This window comes from Rhamphochromis longiceps, linkage group LG11 (assembly GCF_057381845.1).
Source record: "Rhamphochromis longiceps isolate RC_006_pf linkage group LG11, R_longiceps_female_GT1.1, whole genome shotgun sequence".
NCBI classification, from domain to species: Eukaryota; Metazoa; Chordata; class Actinopteri; order Cichliformes; family Cichlidae; genus Rhamphochromis; species Rhamphochromis longiceps.
In genome coordinates this window covers 13,542,501-13,560,445 of record NC_140567.1, presented here as the reverse complement: position 1 = coordinate 13,560,445, position 17,945 = coordinate 13,542,501, and the positions used below count along the sequence as shown (strand labels likewise).

General features: G+C 38.3%; 1 protein-coding gene across 10 annotated transcripts in view; it reads left to right on the top strand.

The window, feature by feature from the left end:
• The window catches only part of LOC146658663 (CUB and sushi domain-containing protein 3-like), a 257,048-nt gene that overhangs the window by 35,743 nt on the left and 203,360 nt on the right, over positions 1-17,945 (top strand). For all 10 annotated transcript variants that reach the window (XR_014913740.1, XM_085422379.1, XM_085422378.1 and 7 more), the window contains one exon: positions 11,035-11,147. Coding sequence is in view for 8 of the 10 variants with exons in the window: in XM_085422379.1 (XP_085278505.1) it covers positions 11,035-11,147 (113 nt within the window). In the remaining 2 variants the exon portion in view is untranslated. The remainder of the gene's footprint in view (positions 1-11,034; positions 11,148-17,945) is intronic.

Here is a 17,945-nt window from a genome sequence, read left to right as displayed (position 1 = left end):
GACTGTAATTTGGCATCTTAATAAAAAACAATTTTAATGTGCTTTGCTATTTTTTTCTTGCTTTTTTTTGTATATTCATGGATAACAACGGTAATTATATTTTAGCATTTCTGATTTTGATTCATTTTTTTTCCATATGAGTCATATTTACTATTTTTGAAAGATTATGTAAGTGATGTGTCATGTCATTCATTTTTAAGAAACATTACTAATAATAAAGGGTTAACATTTTGCTAAGCCACACGTCAGACATGATATTTTGCTTATATTTCACTTGGAGCTAATCCTGCCATTTAGAGAGAATGAGGGAAAAGTTGGTGTGAGACAAAAGTGAATGGCTCAGATTTTGATGGGTTTTTGCTTATACCACCCCAACCTCTGAATAGCAATGCTGCTCTTTGTGCTTTCTTCACACTTTTGTTGTTACCAAGTGGTGGATTTTTCTCTCATTGTGAGGCTATGTTGTGTGGTGCCAGAAAATGATAATTCCATGAGTCTGTGCCTCTAGGGCCCCAAGAGTATGCTAGAACTCATGCTCTTACACAATTAATTCTCCCCAAAACAAAAGTCATTGGGAAGGAGAACAGAACAAGTTTTTGTAACTTGTGTATGTTTTTCTTTGTTGAAGTTTGTCAAGAAAAGATTCAGCAAATACTTTCTCAGCAACTTGAAAAGTGCGTATTTCCATATGACAACATCAGAACTTATGTTATTTTGAGCTTTTCCTTGTCTTTCCTCTTGTTGATGTGCTGTTGACTCAGGCGTCATTTCATCTGGAATAACTAAGAAGGTGCATGTAATAATAGGCAACCCTGTTCTTGGCTTTTCTTTTCCTCTTTGAGGGTATTCACAAATAGAAACCTTGATTAAGATTAAAGAGCTCTTTAATTTATTAATGCTATTAATTAATTAAATTCTGTACGGAACAAGACAAAAGCGACAATGAATTTTTAACATGAAAAAGAATTGACATCCCCGTGATGGACCTGATTAGTGTGTCTCCCCATTGATCTATGTATTCTCTTTGCTCTGTGAAGTTTTTTCCCCCCTCATTCCTCTGACACTGTGCTGTACTTACATTATGTTCAATCCCTCATGCCTGAGAATGGCTTGGTGAAGCACTCATTATTGTACTGATATTATATGCTGAGAGTAGCAGAAGAGAGGAGAGTTATGGTGATTTTTATTCTACTGTTGCTTGCACAAATAAGCCCCTTTCAGACACGCACTTCTGTGCGGAACTGTAAACTGATGACATCTGAATGGGTCAGATTCTTGTATGAATGTGCACCCTTTTCATTTTTAACACAGCACAAGTGGGAATGCTACCTGTTACATTTAATGTATAGGCACACACACACACACACACACACACAGAAATGGACTTTGTGCCTGTCTCTCTCACATCTTGACCTGCTCAGCTTATTAAAAGGTGCAATTTTTTCTGAACTCACAGTGGTTTTATATTTATATATATATATATATAGTCTGAACATGACATGAACACTTAATATGCTTTAATAAATTGCCGTACTTCTATATCTTTGGTCCATATGTCATATAATTCTGGACAGACATAGATGTAAACCGCCAGCTGACTGAGTTGACTGAGTGGTCCTCTCTATGTGTAGTTTTCGTTTCACTTTTTGATACAGTAAGTGTTTTACAAACACGTTGTCCCACCATGTGCCACCAGAACAGCTTCAGTATGACCTGCCATTGATTCTACAAGTCACAAGAGAAATAAAACACCCTCCAGATAATCCCGCTTGTGGTGTTCTCACAATGTTAGTGGAGAGCTGTAACATGTCAGGCTTGAATGTGTTAAATTGCGTTGACAACTGGTGACCGTAAAGGCTATAGCACATGATTCACATCATTTTCATACTCATCAAATCATTCAGTGAACCCACATGGCCTTTGACCGTACTGTTATGACAGTTTGCAAAACACTGGAAATTTAATCTATTGATTTGTATTCATGGACATGAATGTAACATTTTTCCCTAAATAACTGATACACAGCCTGTGGGTGGTTTTATAGTTTATTAGTTTTATTATATTGTGTCATGGCAGTTTGAGCACTACAGGGGTATCTATTCATTTTTGTTCACTGACGCTATTTGAAAGAGTGGTGGCATGTGTGTGGCATTTAAGAAATCCCTTTTTTGTACGTAATTTCTGCTTTAATTAACTTTTTCATTTGCCATTTGCTTGCATGTTCAATAATTTTCTTAAACCTGGTGATTAATTATGGCTCTTGTATCCAAAATGAGGTTTTCATTAAATAAAAGCAGGATTAATGGCTGTGTAATGGTTTTGTTGCGGCACTTTGTGGTGATGTGCATTGTGTTTGTTTTGTCATTTGGATGTGTCTGGAACTTTGATGCCACCTGTTATTAATTGAATTAATTTGATAGTGGCATTCGTGTGTGTGGGTGTGTGTTTGTCTGTATATATGGGTTCAGAATTTATACTGCATCTCGGAGCAAACATAAGCCATGAATTCCAAGGAAGTCTCTGTGGACTCCTGTGAGGGATTGTGGTGAGGCATCAGGGCAAGCGTATAAAATCATTATGTCTATGAGTAATCCCAGTAACATGGTAGTTTTAATAACTGTGAAATGGAGTTTGAAAGTGCCAGGATTCTTCCTCCATTTGGCCATCTAGCCAATGTAACCAAGCCTTGTTCAAATAGATAACCACTACCATTTCATGATCATTCTTATAAATCCTATAATGTTGTTATTTAGAATAGAGGACAACCACCTCAGTCAGACATTTTTGGTGAAGGCTGTATAGGAAAAGGCATGTCAAAATCCACTTGGAGTGTAAGAACAAACAAACAAAAAAGAAAAAAATTGATATTGGGGGTATACCTGCAGTTCCTTAATCCTTTACTTAGGACCTCTCCAAAAGTCCTCTTGTTTAGCTTTAACCTCCTAAGACCCGAACTCTTTCATGGCATGGATTTTAAATTTCTTATTGCTATTTAGGCTGATTGGGAGCCAATGAATGTAAAAATAAAGAATTACCAGATTTGATTTTTTTACCTGATTTATTTTCTGAGAAAAATTAGATCCACATATGAGGACATTTGCTTTAAATTTTGATAGAACAATTGCAGTATAATATCCTTGTAAGTGGATATCAGGCCCTTGTAGAGCAAAATTTAGAACACCCAAAATGTGGTGTTCACATATGTGGAAGCCAGGTCCTAGGAGGCTAAAAAGAAGGATTTGGTGAGTCCGGTTCCACAGTTAGCATTATGTAGCCGGTAAACAGTTCAGTAGCATTTAAATTGCTTGATAAGAAACATCCATATGCTCATAGCATTTTTCTTTTTTAATTTAATTTTTAGAGGTTCAAAGCATTCTTCTATGACCTCTGGCATCAACATGACACTTTCACCCAGAGAGCTGCTGGTAACTGTATATTTTCTCTTTTTTTCAGACGATTATCTGTAAAGAAACCACCAACAACCATACCACACTCAAGCTCTCTTAAATCACCATTATTCCCTCACTGTGCTCAGTTTGAATTTCAGCAGGTCATGACTGCATGTCTAAATGCGTAGAGTTGCTGCCATGTGATTGGCTGATTAGATATTTGAATTAATGAGCAGTTGAGCAGATTTACCTAATAAAATGGACGGTAAGTGGATGACTGTAGAAAATTACAATATGATACTCTATCAAGTTAAAGATGTGTAGACAATTACACAGGGGAATATATGAGCATTCTAAACATCCTTCAGTTTGCTCATGTTTCATTTTCACTTTTCAATCCAATTAGTTACTTTAGCCATATAATTTTTTTTTTTCACCTCAAGCCAGAAAAATGTAGAAATTAATTGACTGGATGATTTGACATTACCAACTGCTTTTTTTGTTTTTCTGTTGAGGCCCCCAACCCCATCACCCAGCCCTTTGTTTCCAACAGTAAACTGAAGGCAGGCAGTTCACTTTTATCTTTGCTTACTTGATAATATCAGCCACAACACTTAAGGCGCATTCTCCACTCCATCGCTTTTTGTTCTTTCTTCTTTCACTAAAAGAGGTCAAGAGCAGTGTAGCAACAAAGAGAGAGAGGCAGATACAACCAAAGAGACACAAAAAACCCCAACAAAACGACACAAATGGTGAACCAGTAAGATGGGTAGAAGAAAATTAAGAGTAAATAAACAACCAGAAACAGACAACCAGAAACAAGTGAGGGAGAGCGATTGTATAAAAGCTTCTGCAGAATTGAAGGAGAACCAAATGGAGGTAGACAGACACTGAGTTATAATAATAATAATAATAATAATGGATTGGATTTATATAGCGCTTTTCAAGGCACCCAAAGCGCTTTACAATGCCACTATTCATTCACTCTCGCATTCACACCAGTCTCACATGCCCTCTCCTCACGGTGCAAGTGCTATAGTGCCACACTAATCAAATGGTGGGAATTTTTGACACCTTCCTTTAGGGCTGAGGTAGGTAGCCCTTGCTTCAGGTGTAAGCAGGGCTGCAGCTGCTCAGTTAGCTCTCTGGTCCTTTGTCACAATATATATCTTTCTCACCAATGCCGAAGTGGCTTATCTAGAACCAGTAATGTGGATTCCCACCCCAAAAGGAAAACTTGGGATGGCAACATAAAACTGTGGGTCCTGAAGTTGGAATTGCTGATGTCAGTAGCTATAAGAGAGACTACAGAAAGAAATTCACGATTTGTAGATGATTTTACTTTTTTTTTTTTTTTACAACTGCAATTCCAGTGCATAATACTACCTAGTGTTTCATTTCTCAAACCTGTTGAATTGTTGCCTGATTTGCAAGAAGCACTGAGGCAGAACATGCACTGACTTACACTGCACTGGCACTGTGTCGATACAAAGCGGTAAGTCATTCTTTTTACCTTGGCATTGCTGTCATCCATTAGTTTTTCAGAAAGCTATTGCTCTATATCCAAGTGACACTCTTGTTGGACAAATGGTTTTGTGCATTCTGAAGTGTTTTGCAATTTCTGTTCACTGAGCTGAACAGATTTTTTTTTTTTACTTTTTTGTGAAAAAAAAAAAGCTGTTTAAACAATTCATAAAAGTTTCTTAGATGGGAACATACTGTATGCTTACTGAATACTGTGCTGCTATGATTATGGTTTTTGTTTTTAAACCGGCTTTAATGAAAGATGCTGTAATCAGTTTCTATCCTGCATCAATACACTTATTTTTACTGATAGGCTAAAAGTTGTAAGCTGCATTATCTACAGCTTATGATCATTTTTTAACTCAAAGTTTGGAATTTACTTGCCAGTATTTCTTATATAACCCTCCTTTCCACTCAGGCATATCACTGATGTGAAATACAGTGAGACGTGCTTTTGCATGTTAAAATGTGTTTTAAGATTAACAGTTACAGTCGACTTTACAAACTTATGCCAGGCATTAGTTTGCCTTTTATTCTTATTCTATTTTTTCATCACTTTGACTTTTACTTTCCTCAGTGATTCTAGACTACCACCCATGGTGAGATTAATCCATAATCGCATATTAAACATGCCTTCTTTGTACAATCTCAGATGGAAGTATACTGTAGCTTGCACTCTTCTGTCTGATATCCAAGTCTTATTCCTTATTTCTGAGACAGCAGGCCCCTTGGTGTTGATTTGTTAATGATATTCCAACCATTTAACTGATACCCTTGTTGCCAAAGCAACAAGCTGCAGCAAACAGCAGATGTACTTTTTTGCATTTTGTTTGATACTTCTCTGGTACTGTATAGGTAGGAAACTTATTTCCCCTTGTTAATCCATTCATCACCCAAGTGGTAAAGACGTCCCCACCATACACATATACATATGTATATGAACCATTTTTGGGTTCTACCGTTTTGTCCTGTCACTGATACAGAGGATATTTACTTTGCCCACTTAGAGAGTCTTAAAAATGTTACCATCCTTGGATAATTGGTTAATCTTTGACCTGTATTTATCATATAAATTAGGACATAGAACACATTCCTGCTCATTTTCACTCTCTGTGATTCTCACAGTGAACTAGAATTCGAGCAAGCGGTCACCTCAGCAAAATGAAAACTTTTTTGTTCTCCATTTGGATTCTGGGACAATAAATGTACATCTCACTCCTGAGAGGACAGTTTGGAGAAAGCATTAACTTGTTTTCAAAAAATAAATAAATAAATGGAAGCAAGTGACTGTTAACAATTTTAGAGACTGCAAGGATTGATGGCAGCAGCATTAGTAGTGATTCCTTTGGTGATTCCCATACAGTTCAGCATCTTTGATCTTCATCCAGAACAGGACAGGAGAGGGATACTGCTTTTGCCTGGAGGGACAGGGACTTCATTCTCAGAGGAACCCCACTGGGGAACCTTCCTCAGTAATCAACTCAGATACATTGCTGACAGGCTGGGGAGCCATCTGGGAACGTAGGACAGAGAGGGGCATGTGGGAACCCCCTTGATCGTCAGAACATATTAATGTACTCTGACTGAGGGCTAATTTATCTTGCTTCCAGGGGTTTGTTGCCACTCATACATCACAACCACGTGCTGGTGTGAATAGACAGCACTGCAGTGTGCCGTATAAATCACTGTTGTAACGATCTCTATGCTGCCTTCAGGTGGCAAGAGAGCTGCCAACTTGGGTGTGGCCTCAACTGATCCAGCAGACTTTGATGAGTCAGCACCAATCTGTGCCTACATGCTGTGTCACGAGAAGTATTAGAATACATTTCCTCTAATTTCCCAAGTCCACCAGTTCGGTTTCTTCATGCTGGCCAGATTCAGCCAATGAAATGACACCTGTAGTAATTGAAGTCTTGAGTAGATGTTCTGGTGCAAATAGACTGTAAATTTGGCATCCCTCAAAGCTGGAGTTTTTTTTCAATAGGGGCTCTTCTTGTTTGAAAAAAAAAAAATCACAGTTAAAAGAACTCTATGAGAAGGTGCTCCCTTATTCGCTTATTTAGCAATTTCATGAGCATTTGTGCTCAAACACTAGTTTTAAGTCTTCTTTTCTGTTCCCCTTGAAAAATATATAGAGTAAAATTAACTTTAATATGCTTTAAGATGAAAATAACTGGTGATTGACAAGTCATTACTCATACATGGACATCTCTGGTTCTTACAGATCTACCCTCATTCTTCTGAGAAATTTGTTTTTGTTGTTTTAATTATTGTGGAAAGTAGAAGTAAATCACAATAATTTTGTCTTCATTAAAATGTATTTAGATATTGCAAATTGATGAATTCATCCTATTTGTCATGACACACTTCTCTTCCCTACATAAGCTGCCTTTGTAAGTTAAAAGTATCAGTATCTATATTCGTATCTGCAATACTGGCCCTGTACAGTGGAACTCCGACTTACGAAATTAATTCGTTCCAGAGGGTCTTTCTCAAGTCAAAATTTTCATAAGTCGAAGCACCATTTTCCATCGCCTTTTGAGTGAGGTGATGCTGGCTGAAGACGAAGTTCTTGGTGGAGGCTGAAGAAAGCATACGTATGCATGCATACATACGTACGTGTACATGTACATAACATTATGGAATTTAATTCTAAACTTTAAAACTTAAACTTACATATACGTTAATTAATGTACGTACGTACACTGTGCAATGATATTTTTTTAACATTTTTTTAAACTCGCTCATATTTATGCCTTATGCAGGCCCCATTATGAATGAATGAACGATAGGCTAATTGCAAACGAAAAGCACACGAAATAGCGCATCGCAACAACAATACGTCTTTCACGTGGAACAGCGAAACACATTTCGCAAACGAATTTTGTTACACGGGCATTTTGTCATACCACGGGCAAAAATATTGCCATTAAGTGCCTTCGTAACTTGAATTTTTCGTTAAATGGGGTCTTTGTAATTTGCAGTATCCAACAGCACTATCATTAAAACAGATTTTTGTTCCATATTATCCAGACCTTGTCTAGACTATGGACTATTGAAAGATTTTACAGAATAGATGAGCATAGATGTGCAGTTCCACTGTGAGGTTCAGAAATTGTAGATTCTTTCATTCCTCAGGACCCTTTAGTATCATTCTAACTATCATGTGCTGCCTCTTGGCCAGGACTCCCTTGAAAAAGAGGTTTTTGATCTCAGCGGGACATTCCTGGTTAAATAAAGGTTAAATAAAAAATAAAGAAAAATCATTCTAATGCATTAGTAATGTGATGCATTCTAATTATCTCAAAATCAGTTGCACTCATAACATGTCCTTGTCTTTGCAGACAAGCAGAATAAGTGTTTCTTATGTGGAGGCATGTTTCCATGCCTGTAGTTTAAGCGGATGCTTGTTCAGATTTTCAACTTTAAAATAGTCCAACATTATGCTGACCTGCAAAGCTGAGACGTGAGACCTGTCCACATTTGAAATTTGAGGTTTGGGAGTATAGAAGGGGGTATAGAATTTTGATGCATACCTAGACTTGTCACCTCTTAATCCCTTTCAATGCCAGATTTAGAAACACTGTCTCCACATAATGTCGGCTAAACCCATGGCATCCTCACTCCTTTGCTGTTTAGTGCTGATATGATGACAGTGCAATACTTCAGTTTTCTGTTTTATTATCCACCTGTGATCATAAGAACATGTTTTTGCCTTTTTTTCTCTAGATTTTTGGATGATTTTAGGAGAAGCATTCCTCTCTCTACCCTGTGTATATTGGTATACTGCATCATTTTTTTGTCTCTCTCCTAATTTCTCTATATCACGTATATCATGTTGCCATAGCAGCACTTTTCCTCTTCTTTCTACACTCAGTTTTTATAGGCATTGGTGAAAGAAAAAAAAAATACTTTGTCAATTTGTTATTTGTGGATATAATAATTCAGTCTTCATTTGCTGCACTTCTCCAGTAACCATTTCAGGTCAAGGCTTTTTAGTGTCATTGTGTAACTGCATTGCACTCAAGCTGATGAGTGCCATCAATATCTGTGTGAGCATGCACTCTGAAGCCACTGATTGTTCTGTTCTTGTCTGTTCTGCTCAGCCAATAATTAGTTCCCCCATGCATCCTCCTCCCTAGACATGGGGTAAGGAGAGCAATTTTAAAGACTGCTCAGCTTGACATCAAACTGTAATTCACTGAAAGCATGTAACTATTACACAAAATGGCACCGTAGACCCCTCCAACCCCCGTCTTCCTGTTGAAATGGCAAAGAAAGAATTGTTTTGCAAAAGAAAGGCTGAGGATTCGTTTGCTAAATGCAGCAGCGGCCAGTGGCGGGACCAAAGGGAAAGGCCAGGTTTACACACTTGTCTTTTCAATGTGACTTTTGTGCTTGATAGCACAGAGCCAAAGTCATGTCAAACTGATGCCTCCATGCGTGACATTCTAATGCCAGCTATATCATGAGATTTGTTTCCACTCCACATCCGTAAGAATTTTGGTGCACTTTTTTTCTTTCTGTGCAGAGACTGGTATAGTTTTCGTTCCTCCTTTCTCTCCACTCTGTACAGTGTGGGCACTGAGTAGGCTTTGAGTGACATTCCCCTTATTATCTAGGTTGTAACCAGTTGAGAGATTTCAGTAAATGTCATTGGTCAAAAACATTAATAAGTAAGATAATGAAAAGTGGTAAATAATGTTTCAGTGTGTTACCTGTCTCTTGTGTTTTTCTAGTTATTTTTAAAGACTCCAACAAGGTGTTCTGATTGTGCAACCTTTTATTTGCTTTTAATTGACCCACCAGGCAAATTATGTATAATGATCTTTTTTTACATTAAGCTTCTAAGATTACCCTTTTTTCTTTCCGTTATTCAGTAACGGCATGCAGCAGCTGATGTTAAGCAATATCTTGGCATGCTGGGCTGTGCCTGCAAAAAAGGGGTGATTATTTACTACACAGTTCACAGTGCTGTAATTGTAAACTCTATTGAAGTTGTAAATACAGCACCTTCTTCATTACTGTCACTTGGGAAGTTTCTGTTTTTGCACATTTGGCCTGCTGCAGACATTATTTACCTGGCTTATTGTCAAACAGAGATTTGGTCACACATATGGCTCCAAAAATGTGTAATAAAAAAGAAAAAGCGAGAAAACGAGAGGGCAATAGAAAAGGAGACATTTTGTTTCATGCACAACTTTAGTTCATGCTTCGTTGCCTGGCTTACAGCAGTGGAAGGTCGATAGAACATTAGCAACTGCCGCTGAGGAATGGTCAGCAACACATCTTGTTTACGACGTCGTGAAAGTAAATGGATTTGTTTGGGTCTGCACCTAATTTGAAATGCAGTAATGAAGCAGTCTGTTACAATGCAGCTGCCAGCCCTCACAGGCCAACCAACAATGGGGAAGGTTCCCGCTTGGGTTTTGATTGTATAGTACTGAGTATATTACTGCTGGACAAATTGCATCACAATTCTCAGAGCTGTTCTGTTTTATTAGACCCAAAATGCTATGGCACACTGCTGCTGTGAGGACTTTTAAATTGTCGTTATATGTAACAAGTTTAACTGTGTGTGAAGTCGTTGGATTTTGTTCGCACACATCTCTCAACAGAAAAATGTAAATTACAGTAATTTACCTTCACAGGTAGCCTAGCTGATTTAAATAAAAAAACAAACAAGCATATATTTAATATGTTCAATTTCAGCCTCACGAGTTTTTAAGTTGTCTGTTTAGAATTGTTAATTTTTCAAAGGAGAAACAAAAGCATAATTGGATTCAGGAGTATTCACAGGGGATGCTGAACCTCCATTACTGGAGGTCTGAGTTTCCCTTGAACTTGTTTTATTTTAGCTTGTGGAATCTAAAAAGTGCATCCTGTTTGTATTTACAAATAAATAAATAAATATACAGATTTATATAACATATGACAGGTTTTTGTGGATGCCATCACATAGTTCAAGTTCATAAAAAAAACTCATTTCTTATGTTCCATGTTTGAAAGTGAGGTTTCTTTTTTCAGGGGGCATCTTATTTCATGCTGGTGTAAAGGATGTGGAAATGTTATGAATTCAGTCATGCATTCAGTTCTGAGGTCTCTTTTTCCTCTTCTACAGGTTAACAGGATTTACCATCCCTCCACCTGTTACCAGTTCTGGCTCTATTTTTTCCCTGAGGCTTACCAGTGACTTTGCAGTAAGCGCTCATGGATTTAAGGTAGCTTATGAAGGTAAGGACAGCATAATTTTCTGCTCTTTGTCTCTTCCTGTCATTCTTTCATACATAGTATGGCAAAAAATGTGTGTATTAATGTGTAATATGCAGTGTTAGAAACTATGATGAAGTAGCTGTGTTCATTTAGAAGAAAAATCCTTCTGCCAGGAGAAGGAGACAACATTTATTCTTACGAGAAGGAACCTGTGATCACACTTACCGCACCTGATTTCCTTTAGGGCTTCCACTGTTGAGTTATGGAAACATTAGACTCTTCAATTAAGCAAATTAATCCAATATTTTCCAAATCCAACATCCCTCCCCCAAAGTCCAGAACCTTTCCTGCGACTCCAGAGGTGGATCTGAAATTGCTTGGCAGATGGCGATGGGAATTAGTTGAACTAATGGATGCACTGAGTTATCTGTGTTGGAGCAGAGCTGAGTGCAGCGGGGAGCTGTCTAAATATGAGCAATCCTTCTGTGACCATCTTGTTCATTCCTGCTCTTTTCCCCGTCTGCTGTTTCAGGTGAAAGCGTTCATTCATCCATCTCTGTGTCTCGTTCTTTTTCCATTCTTACTTTACGTTTTGTCTTAATGTTTTCCTTTCCTTCCCTCCTTGGGTATCAACTTGTTCGCTTGCCTAGTCCCCACGACCTTCTATCTGTACAGCCAATTCGAAAAAAGTTGAGATGCTGTGTAAAATGTAATTCTGTAATTTGAAATTGATGGCAGCACCATTTCTTAAAGAAGTTGGGACACAGCCATGTTTACCTCTTTAGTCTGGAGGACATGATGTTTGTGTTTTCTAAAATGAATTTCAAATAGTCCATTTTTAATGAGCTTTGGTCCAGAAAGACAGCAACATTTCTTGATTATGTTCACATATGGCTTTTTCTTTGCATGTTAAAGCTGTGACCTGCATTCGTGGATGTCACAGTCAGTGTCACAGATGTCACAGGAAGTGTTTCTGAGCCTATTCACTGATTTCACTGACAGAATCATGCCTATTTTTAGTGCAATGGTGCCCAAGTACCCGAAGATCATGTGTTTTCGACACTGATTTCCAGCCTTGTCCCCTGCACACAGAGATTTCTCCAGATTCTTTGAATCATTTGGTAATATTATGCACTTTAGATGATGTGATCGTTAAAGTCTTCACAATTTTACACAGAGAAACATTATTCTGAATTAATTTTTTTAATGTTTATTATTTTTTGTAGATCGATTAAACTCTGTCCATTTTAATGAGTAACTCTGCCTCTCTTCTATTATCCCATTACTGGACTGTTGCCAGGTAACCTAATTAGTTACTCCAACTGTCTCCTTTTTAGTACCACGTACTTTTCCATCTCCTTGTTGTCCCCATCCCAAATTTTTTGACCCAGGTTGCTGCCATAAAATTCAAAATGAGCTAATATTTTCATGAAATTGTAAAGGTCTAAATTTAAACAGCTATTTAAATAGTTATATAAACAATATGTTTATGTCCAGTTTTGGATAAATTGGGTTCATGAGATTTGCAAATCACCACATTGTGTTTTAAATAACATTTTACACAGCATCCTGACCTTTTTTTTTTTTTTTTAAACTTGTGTTATATTTGTTTCTTTAGCTTTTTTGCACTCTTCTACACCCTTTTTTTCTTACTTTCTGCTTGAATCGTTCACTAACAGGCTGACCCCGTCCTTGAGACCCTCTATCTTCATCTTCCCACCTGCCCCAGACCTAGCCAGCCAAGGTCATTTCCCCTGTCCATCTGCCACTGAGACTTTCTCCATCTTTACTCTTTCTGCCTCTTTTTTTCCTGAGCGTGACTGCATTTCCTTTCCTGCATCAATTTTTTTTTGTGTCTCTCTTGCTCTTCCCTGGGTGGTTTGGTTGTATTCCAGTTTCTGCGTGTTTACTCTCCAACACAATTTCATGCTGATGGGGATATTTAACACATCGTTACACATAAGGCACAGCTTTATTCCTGTTTTCTTAGCAGCACTGTAGTTAAAACTACAGTTGAGAATATTTGCAAACATGTACAATAGGCAACATAATATCAAGGCGGTTTATTTCATTTCGTAGCTAGTACATTACTGTAACTGTAACTTCGGTCGTTGCTGTGCTTTTTGGAAGTCGAATTTCCCAGAGGAACCCACCCGAGGGATTAATAAAGTTCTATCTTATCTTATCTCTCTTATCTTAATCAGGAAAATGTTTCGTTTGAAAATTTTACACTCTATGTTTCACTGTAACATGCAGTGTAACATTGAGTTTGTTAGGCCTATCACTCATTCTTTAATGGCTCATTGTGGCAATGCTGTTTCTCAAAAATATCAGTGTGTTTTTTTAAATCATCTGCTGGTTTAAAGTGTGTAACTGAGAGCACGATTTGAGAGAACCAGTTAGTATGAAAACTAATCCTGGTCCCGTCATTCTATCCTTCATGTAGTTGTCAAACCTTTGAAACAAGAATTCATTTCAAGCCTTTAACCTAACACTAAGCACTTGCTTTACATGCCTAAACCTAATCGCTGTTAGTTTACGGCCATGTGGCGCTGTTTTGATGCACTCATCTGTGACTTAACATCATAGCCTTGAGGTGCACTCTTCCGCCTCCTCTGCCTCATTTGGGCCTCATTTGGATGTTTACTGATCTACTTTTTGTCCATTGGGCAACACGCAATCTAGGAAGACTTGAGTGACACGTGGTGGCCTGTGCCCTGCCTTTGAACCTACTACTCCAAAACTACTACTCCACCAAAAAATGTTTTGGTGGAGTAGTAGTTTTTCTAGTCAGAGATTCTTATGAGTGCTACATTTAAAAAAAAGTTCAGTGTACTCCTCCATAATGTATTCATTTTCACATCTGAGTAACTGTCACAGTACCATTGTTCCTTGTTATATTGCTGTGGTTATCCACATCTCGCACATGAATATGTATGTGCTGCTCATTCTTATGTTTTAAAATGTGTTATGATAGAATTATTATTGCAATTAAGTGGAACTGAATCTACATGCATTTGAAGGACACGGCCAGATGGAGATGCTGTCAGTCTTTTATATAGTTTCCTATAATGCACAACAATCCATCAAACATTCTCCAGCAACCAGTGGTTTTATTTTATTTTTTTTTATTTGTCGTGCCTACTTTCTTGTACTACCACAATTCTGTCAGAGTGACCTTTATGCTTACTCACGGCCTGGAAGGATCATGCTGCATTTATAAGGGAGTGGAGCTACAGGCTTTTTCTACAACACTGCTAAACAATGGCCACTAGTGCTTTAGAGATACAGCAGTGCATTGTACATATGCTGGTAGCAAAGGTATCTGCTTGCCCTTTGTTGCAGGGAGTGTGTTTTCAACAAAACAAAAAAAAAAGTATTTGTCTGCTTGTCTTAAATCTTTCCCACTGGCATTTCATCCACCACTGTTGTTTGAGGACTCTTTGAAGGACAGCTGACCCATACAATGCAATTTCATCTTGTCCCCCTGAATCATTTCATTTGTGTTTCATTTGTGTAGCAATCCAGATTTTCCACTGAGTTGGACATATATGTTTGTATGTCTGTGCATGTCGATGTGTTATTTGCTCTGTGATCCAACATGGCTTTAGTCAGTGCTCTTTTCCACTCCTGCATAAAACAGCTCAGCTCGGCAGCCTGCTCACAGGCAATCTACCCAGGCGATTCCTGTGGGGAAAGTATGCTGCATGTGTGCTCACAAACACTGCCACTCCGTCAAACTTCCATCTTCTTCAAAGGGCTACACAGTCATTAGATATACAAGGGGAAAAAATAGCACAGCCCAAGAGAAATCTCGCACCCAACTACCCCATTTGCTATTTCACTTAACTCACTTGTTACCACTGTGATGAGGATAATGCAAGCCCTTCTCATTGTCTTTATGTGAATTTTAAGCAAAAACTGAACAGGAGTGTTTGCTATGAGGATGTTCTGGTCTTTTGTCGTTTTTCTTTGTTTTGAAATACATTTGACATATTCTGTTAACATTATTGTAAAGAAGAAATAATTTCCCCTTTTTCCTTAGACTTTACATATAATTCTGAATTTATTTCGCACACTGGGCAATGCTTTGTTAGGCTAAAAGACCTCAGTTTATAAGGTAAATTTGCATTCACTGTTCCACCAAAAGTCAAGTCTGCACAGGTTTTCATGTTTAGCACAAGCCCCCAGTGTTGGGGAGCAGCTGTTTTCACAAGGTTCGGTTCTATCAACAGTTTATTTAAGGCCCTCCAGACAGCACCACTTGTTAGCTCAAGGCTAACACTGCATCTCACACACTTAATATCTTTAGGGGGTGCTTTAAATCCTCATAAAATCTGAAACCCTGATTCAATGTTACGTGCGGGCTCTTATTCAAAGTACTACTTTCTTTTCCTAAAAATTTCCGTGTGGTTACATAGCGAGCAGGTTTTAGTACTTTTTCCCCTTCATATGATAAAAGACTTTATCTAAAGCAACAGCTTCAAAGATCTGCAATGTGTCCTGTGAATTCATTCAAGGGCTACATCTGTCTGACACATTAGTTATGACTTTCCATACACCGAAGGGCAGTGAGTCAGTGCGGGTATAATTATAGTGGGGATGCATCTATTACTTTTTAATTAGTGACCTGGGGTTACTTTTTCAAAACATTTACTTTTGAGAAATAGTCCTTTGTTTCACTCTGTAGTTCTCTTAAAGAGAAGTCTGGATTAGATTGCCTGAAATTTACCCTAAGCAAGTTTCAATGGTATATTAGTCTGTTGTGTTTTTTTTGTTTAGTTTTTAATTTTGCTCTTACAGAGAATGGGCATCAGACCTGTGAATCTATACATCAGATCCTTTAGCAACATTGAGCCCTGAATAAATGTCTACGGTTTTTTTTTTTTTTAAGTTTAATAAGATAAGATAAGATAAGATAACTCTTTATTGTCATTGCACAGTCATACATAGTACAGTAGTACAATGAAATTGGAAAAACTGTCCTACGTCGGCACTACATATAACACAACACGACACGATATGACACATCACAACGTAACAAACAACACAACACAGTATATTAACTTAGTATAAAAAAGAAGAATAAGTGTATGTGTATTGCACACTGTTATTATTGCACATTAATTATTATTGCACCTTGTTATAAATATAAATATTATTGTTATTGTTTTAAACATTGTTACCTCCCCCTAAAAAGTCCAGGGAGGTATCCAGTCAGGTCAGCTATTTACATTGATCAGGGCTATTGCCCTGTTGTAAAAGCTGTCCTTGAGTCTATTTGTTCGGGACCTCAGCAGCCTGAACCTCCTGCCAGACGGCAGCAGCTTAAACACCCGGTGTCCTGGGTGTGTGCAGTCCCGTAGGATGCTGCGTGCCCTCTTGAGACAGCGAGTGCTGTACAGGTCCTTCAGGGAGGGAAGAGGATGTCCAATGATTTTTTGGGCCATGTTGATGACCCTCTGGAGTGCCTTTACTTTATCTAAAGCTTAAAAATGCTTGAAAAAACATTATACCCTTGCAAAAGAAATCAATATAAGTCCATGAGAAGTTATTGAGGAGAGTTACATTTCTTATAAAATGTAATGTCATCCTGAAAAATAATTTCATCACATTTTTATTTGGCTGAGTGCGGTCTGCCCAATGTCCCAGCAACATCTGGTAGCTGAAATTAAAACTGGCTCTGTTCAGGCGCAAACTGAGGTTCACAGGGTACAATCTGCTTTTGGGTATGGTTTGGAGCCCATGAATCAAAGGACGCAAGTTGATATATTCTTGTTGTTACGACCTCTGGCCTCAGGTGGCCCCGCCTTCCTCTATGGAAATCAAAGCGTTCCAGGACTCACGGGTGATTGGCTGGCCAGGGACCTATGCCCGCCCAACTTCATGCAGATCAGAGTGTGTCAGTCCACACACACCATTGGCTGCTGCAGGAGCCTTGAACACGACGGACCAATGACGCGCCTGCCTGCATTTACTGGGAAGCATAAAAGGCTGAGGATTCTTCATTCCTGGGGGACTTGTTGATGTGAACAGACTGTGTAGACTGTCCCTCCTGCCTTTGCAACACCTGACGATTTTCTACAGTACACAGTCATGGCATTCAGCATGTATAACTAGGGGTGGGTTTTGATTATCGATTTGGTCTGGATAACGTGATATCGATTCATTAAAATCCTGAATCGATTTTTTAATATAAATTTATTTTGCCCGAAACGCCAGAATCTCAGGTTAAACCTCACAAAATGTCTACAACCACCAAACAGCTAAAACAGTAAATGAGAGCAGGTACACGGATTCTACACAAAGACGCGGACCCAACGCATCTGAATGAGTGAGATGTCGCCTTTCTCACCCGAATGCATGTACAGGGATACGCCGTCGGGGCTGAAAGCCAAAAGCTCACTGATTTTGAAGCGTCGGCAGGTCCGCACTTTGTGTTTACGTCTTTTTTGCGCTAGATTCTGAAGCTGCAGGTTTTATCTCTCTCCAAACAATATTGACTGAACCAGCAGCAAAAGATGATCCAAACTGCACTTATCATAAACATCGCCACGAATTTCCTCTTACTTTTGCTGTTTTGCTTCCACCACGATAAAATCACACTTCATGTAGAGCACGTTCTCTCTCTCTTTAAATCGATAATAAAAACCTACCCCTACTTATTACCCACCAGTCTACGGTGTCGGCAGCTGTTTTTTGTTGTTGTTGTTTTTTCTTACTTCCGACAAGAAAGCCTCATTTCCGCTGTTCAATACTGAACAAATTAAAACTTTTTAAAATTATGCAAAACTGCAAAATGCTTTGCGGTGTCTCTAA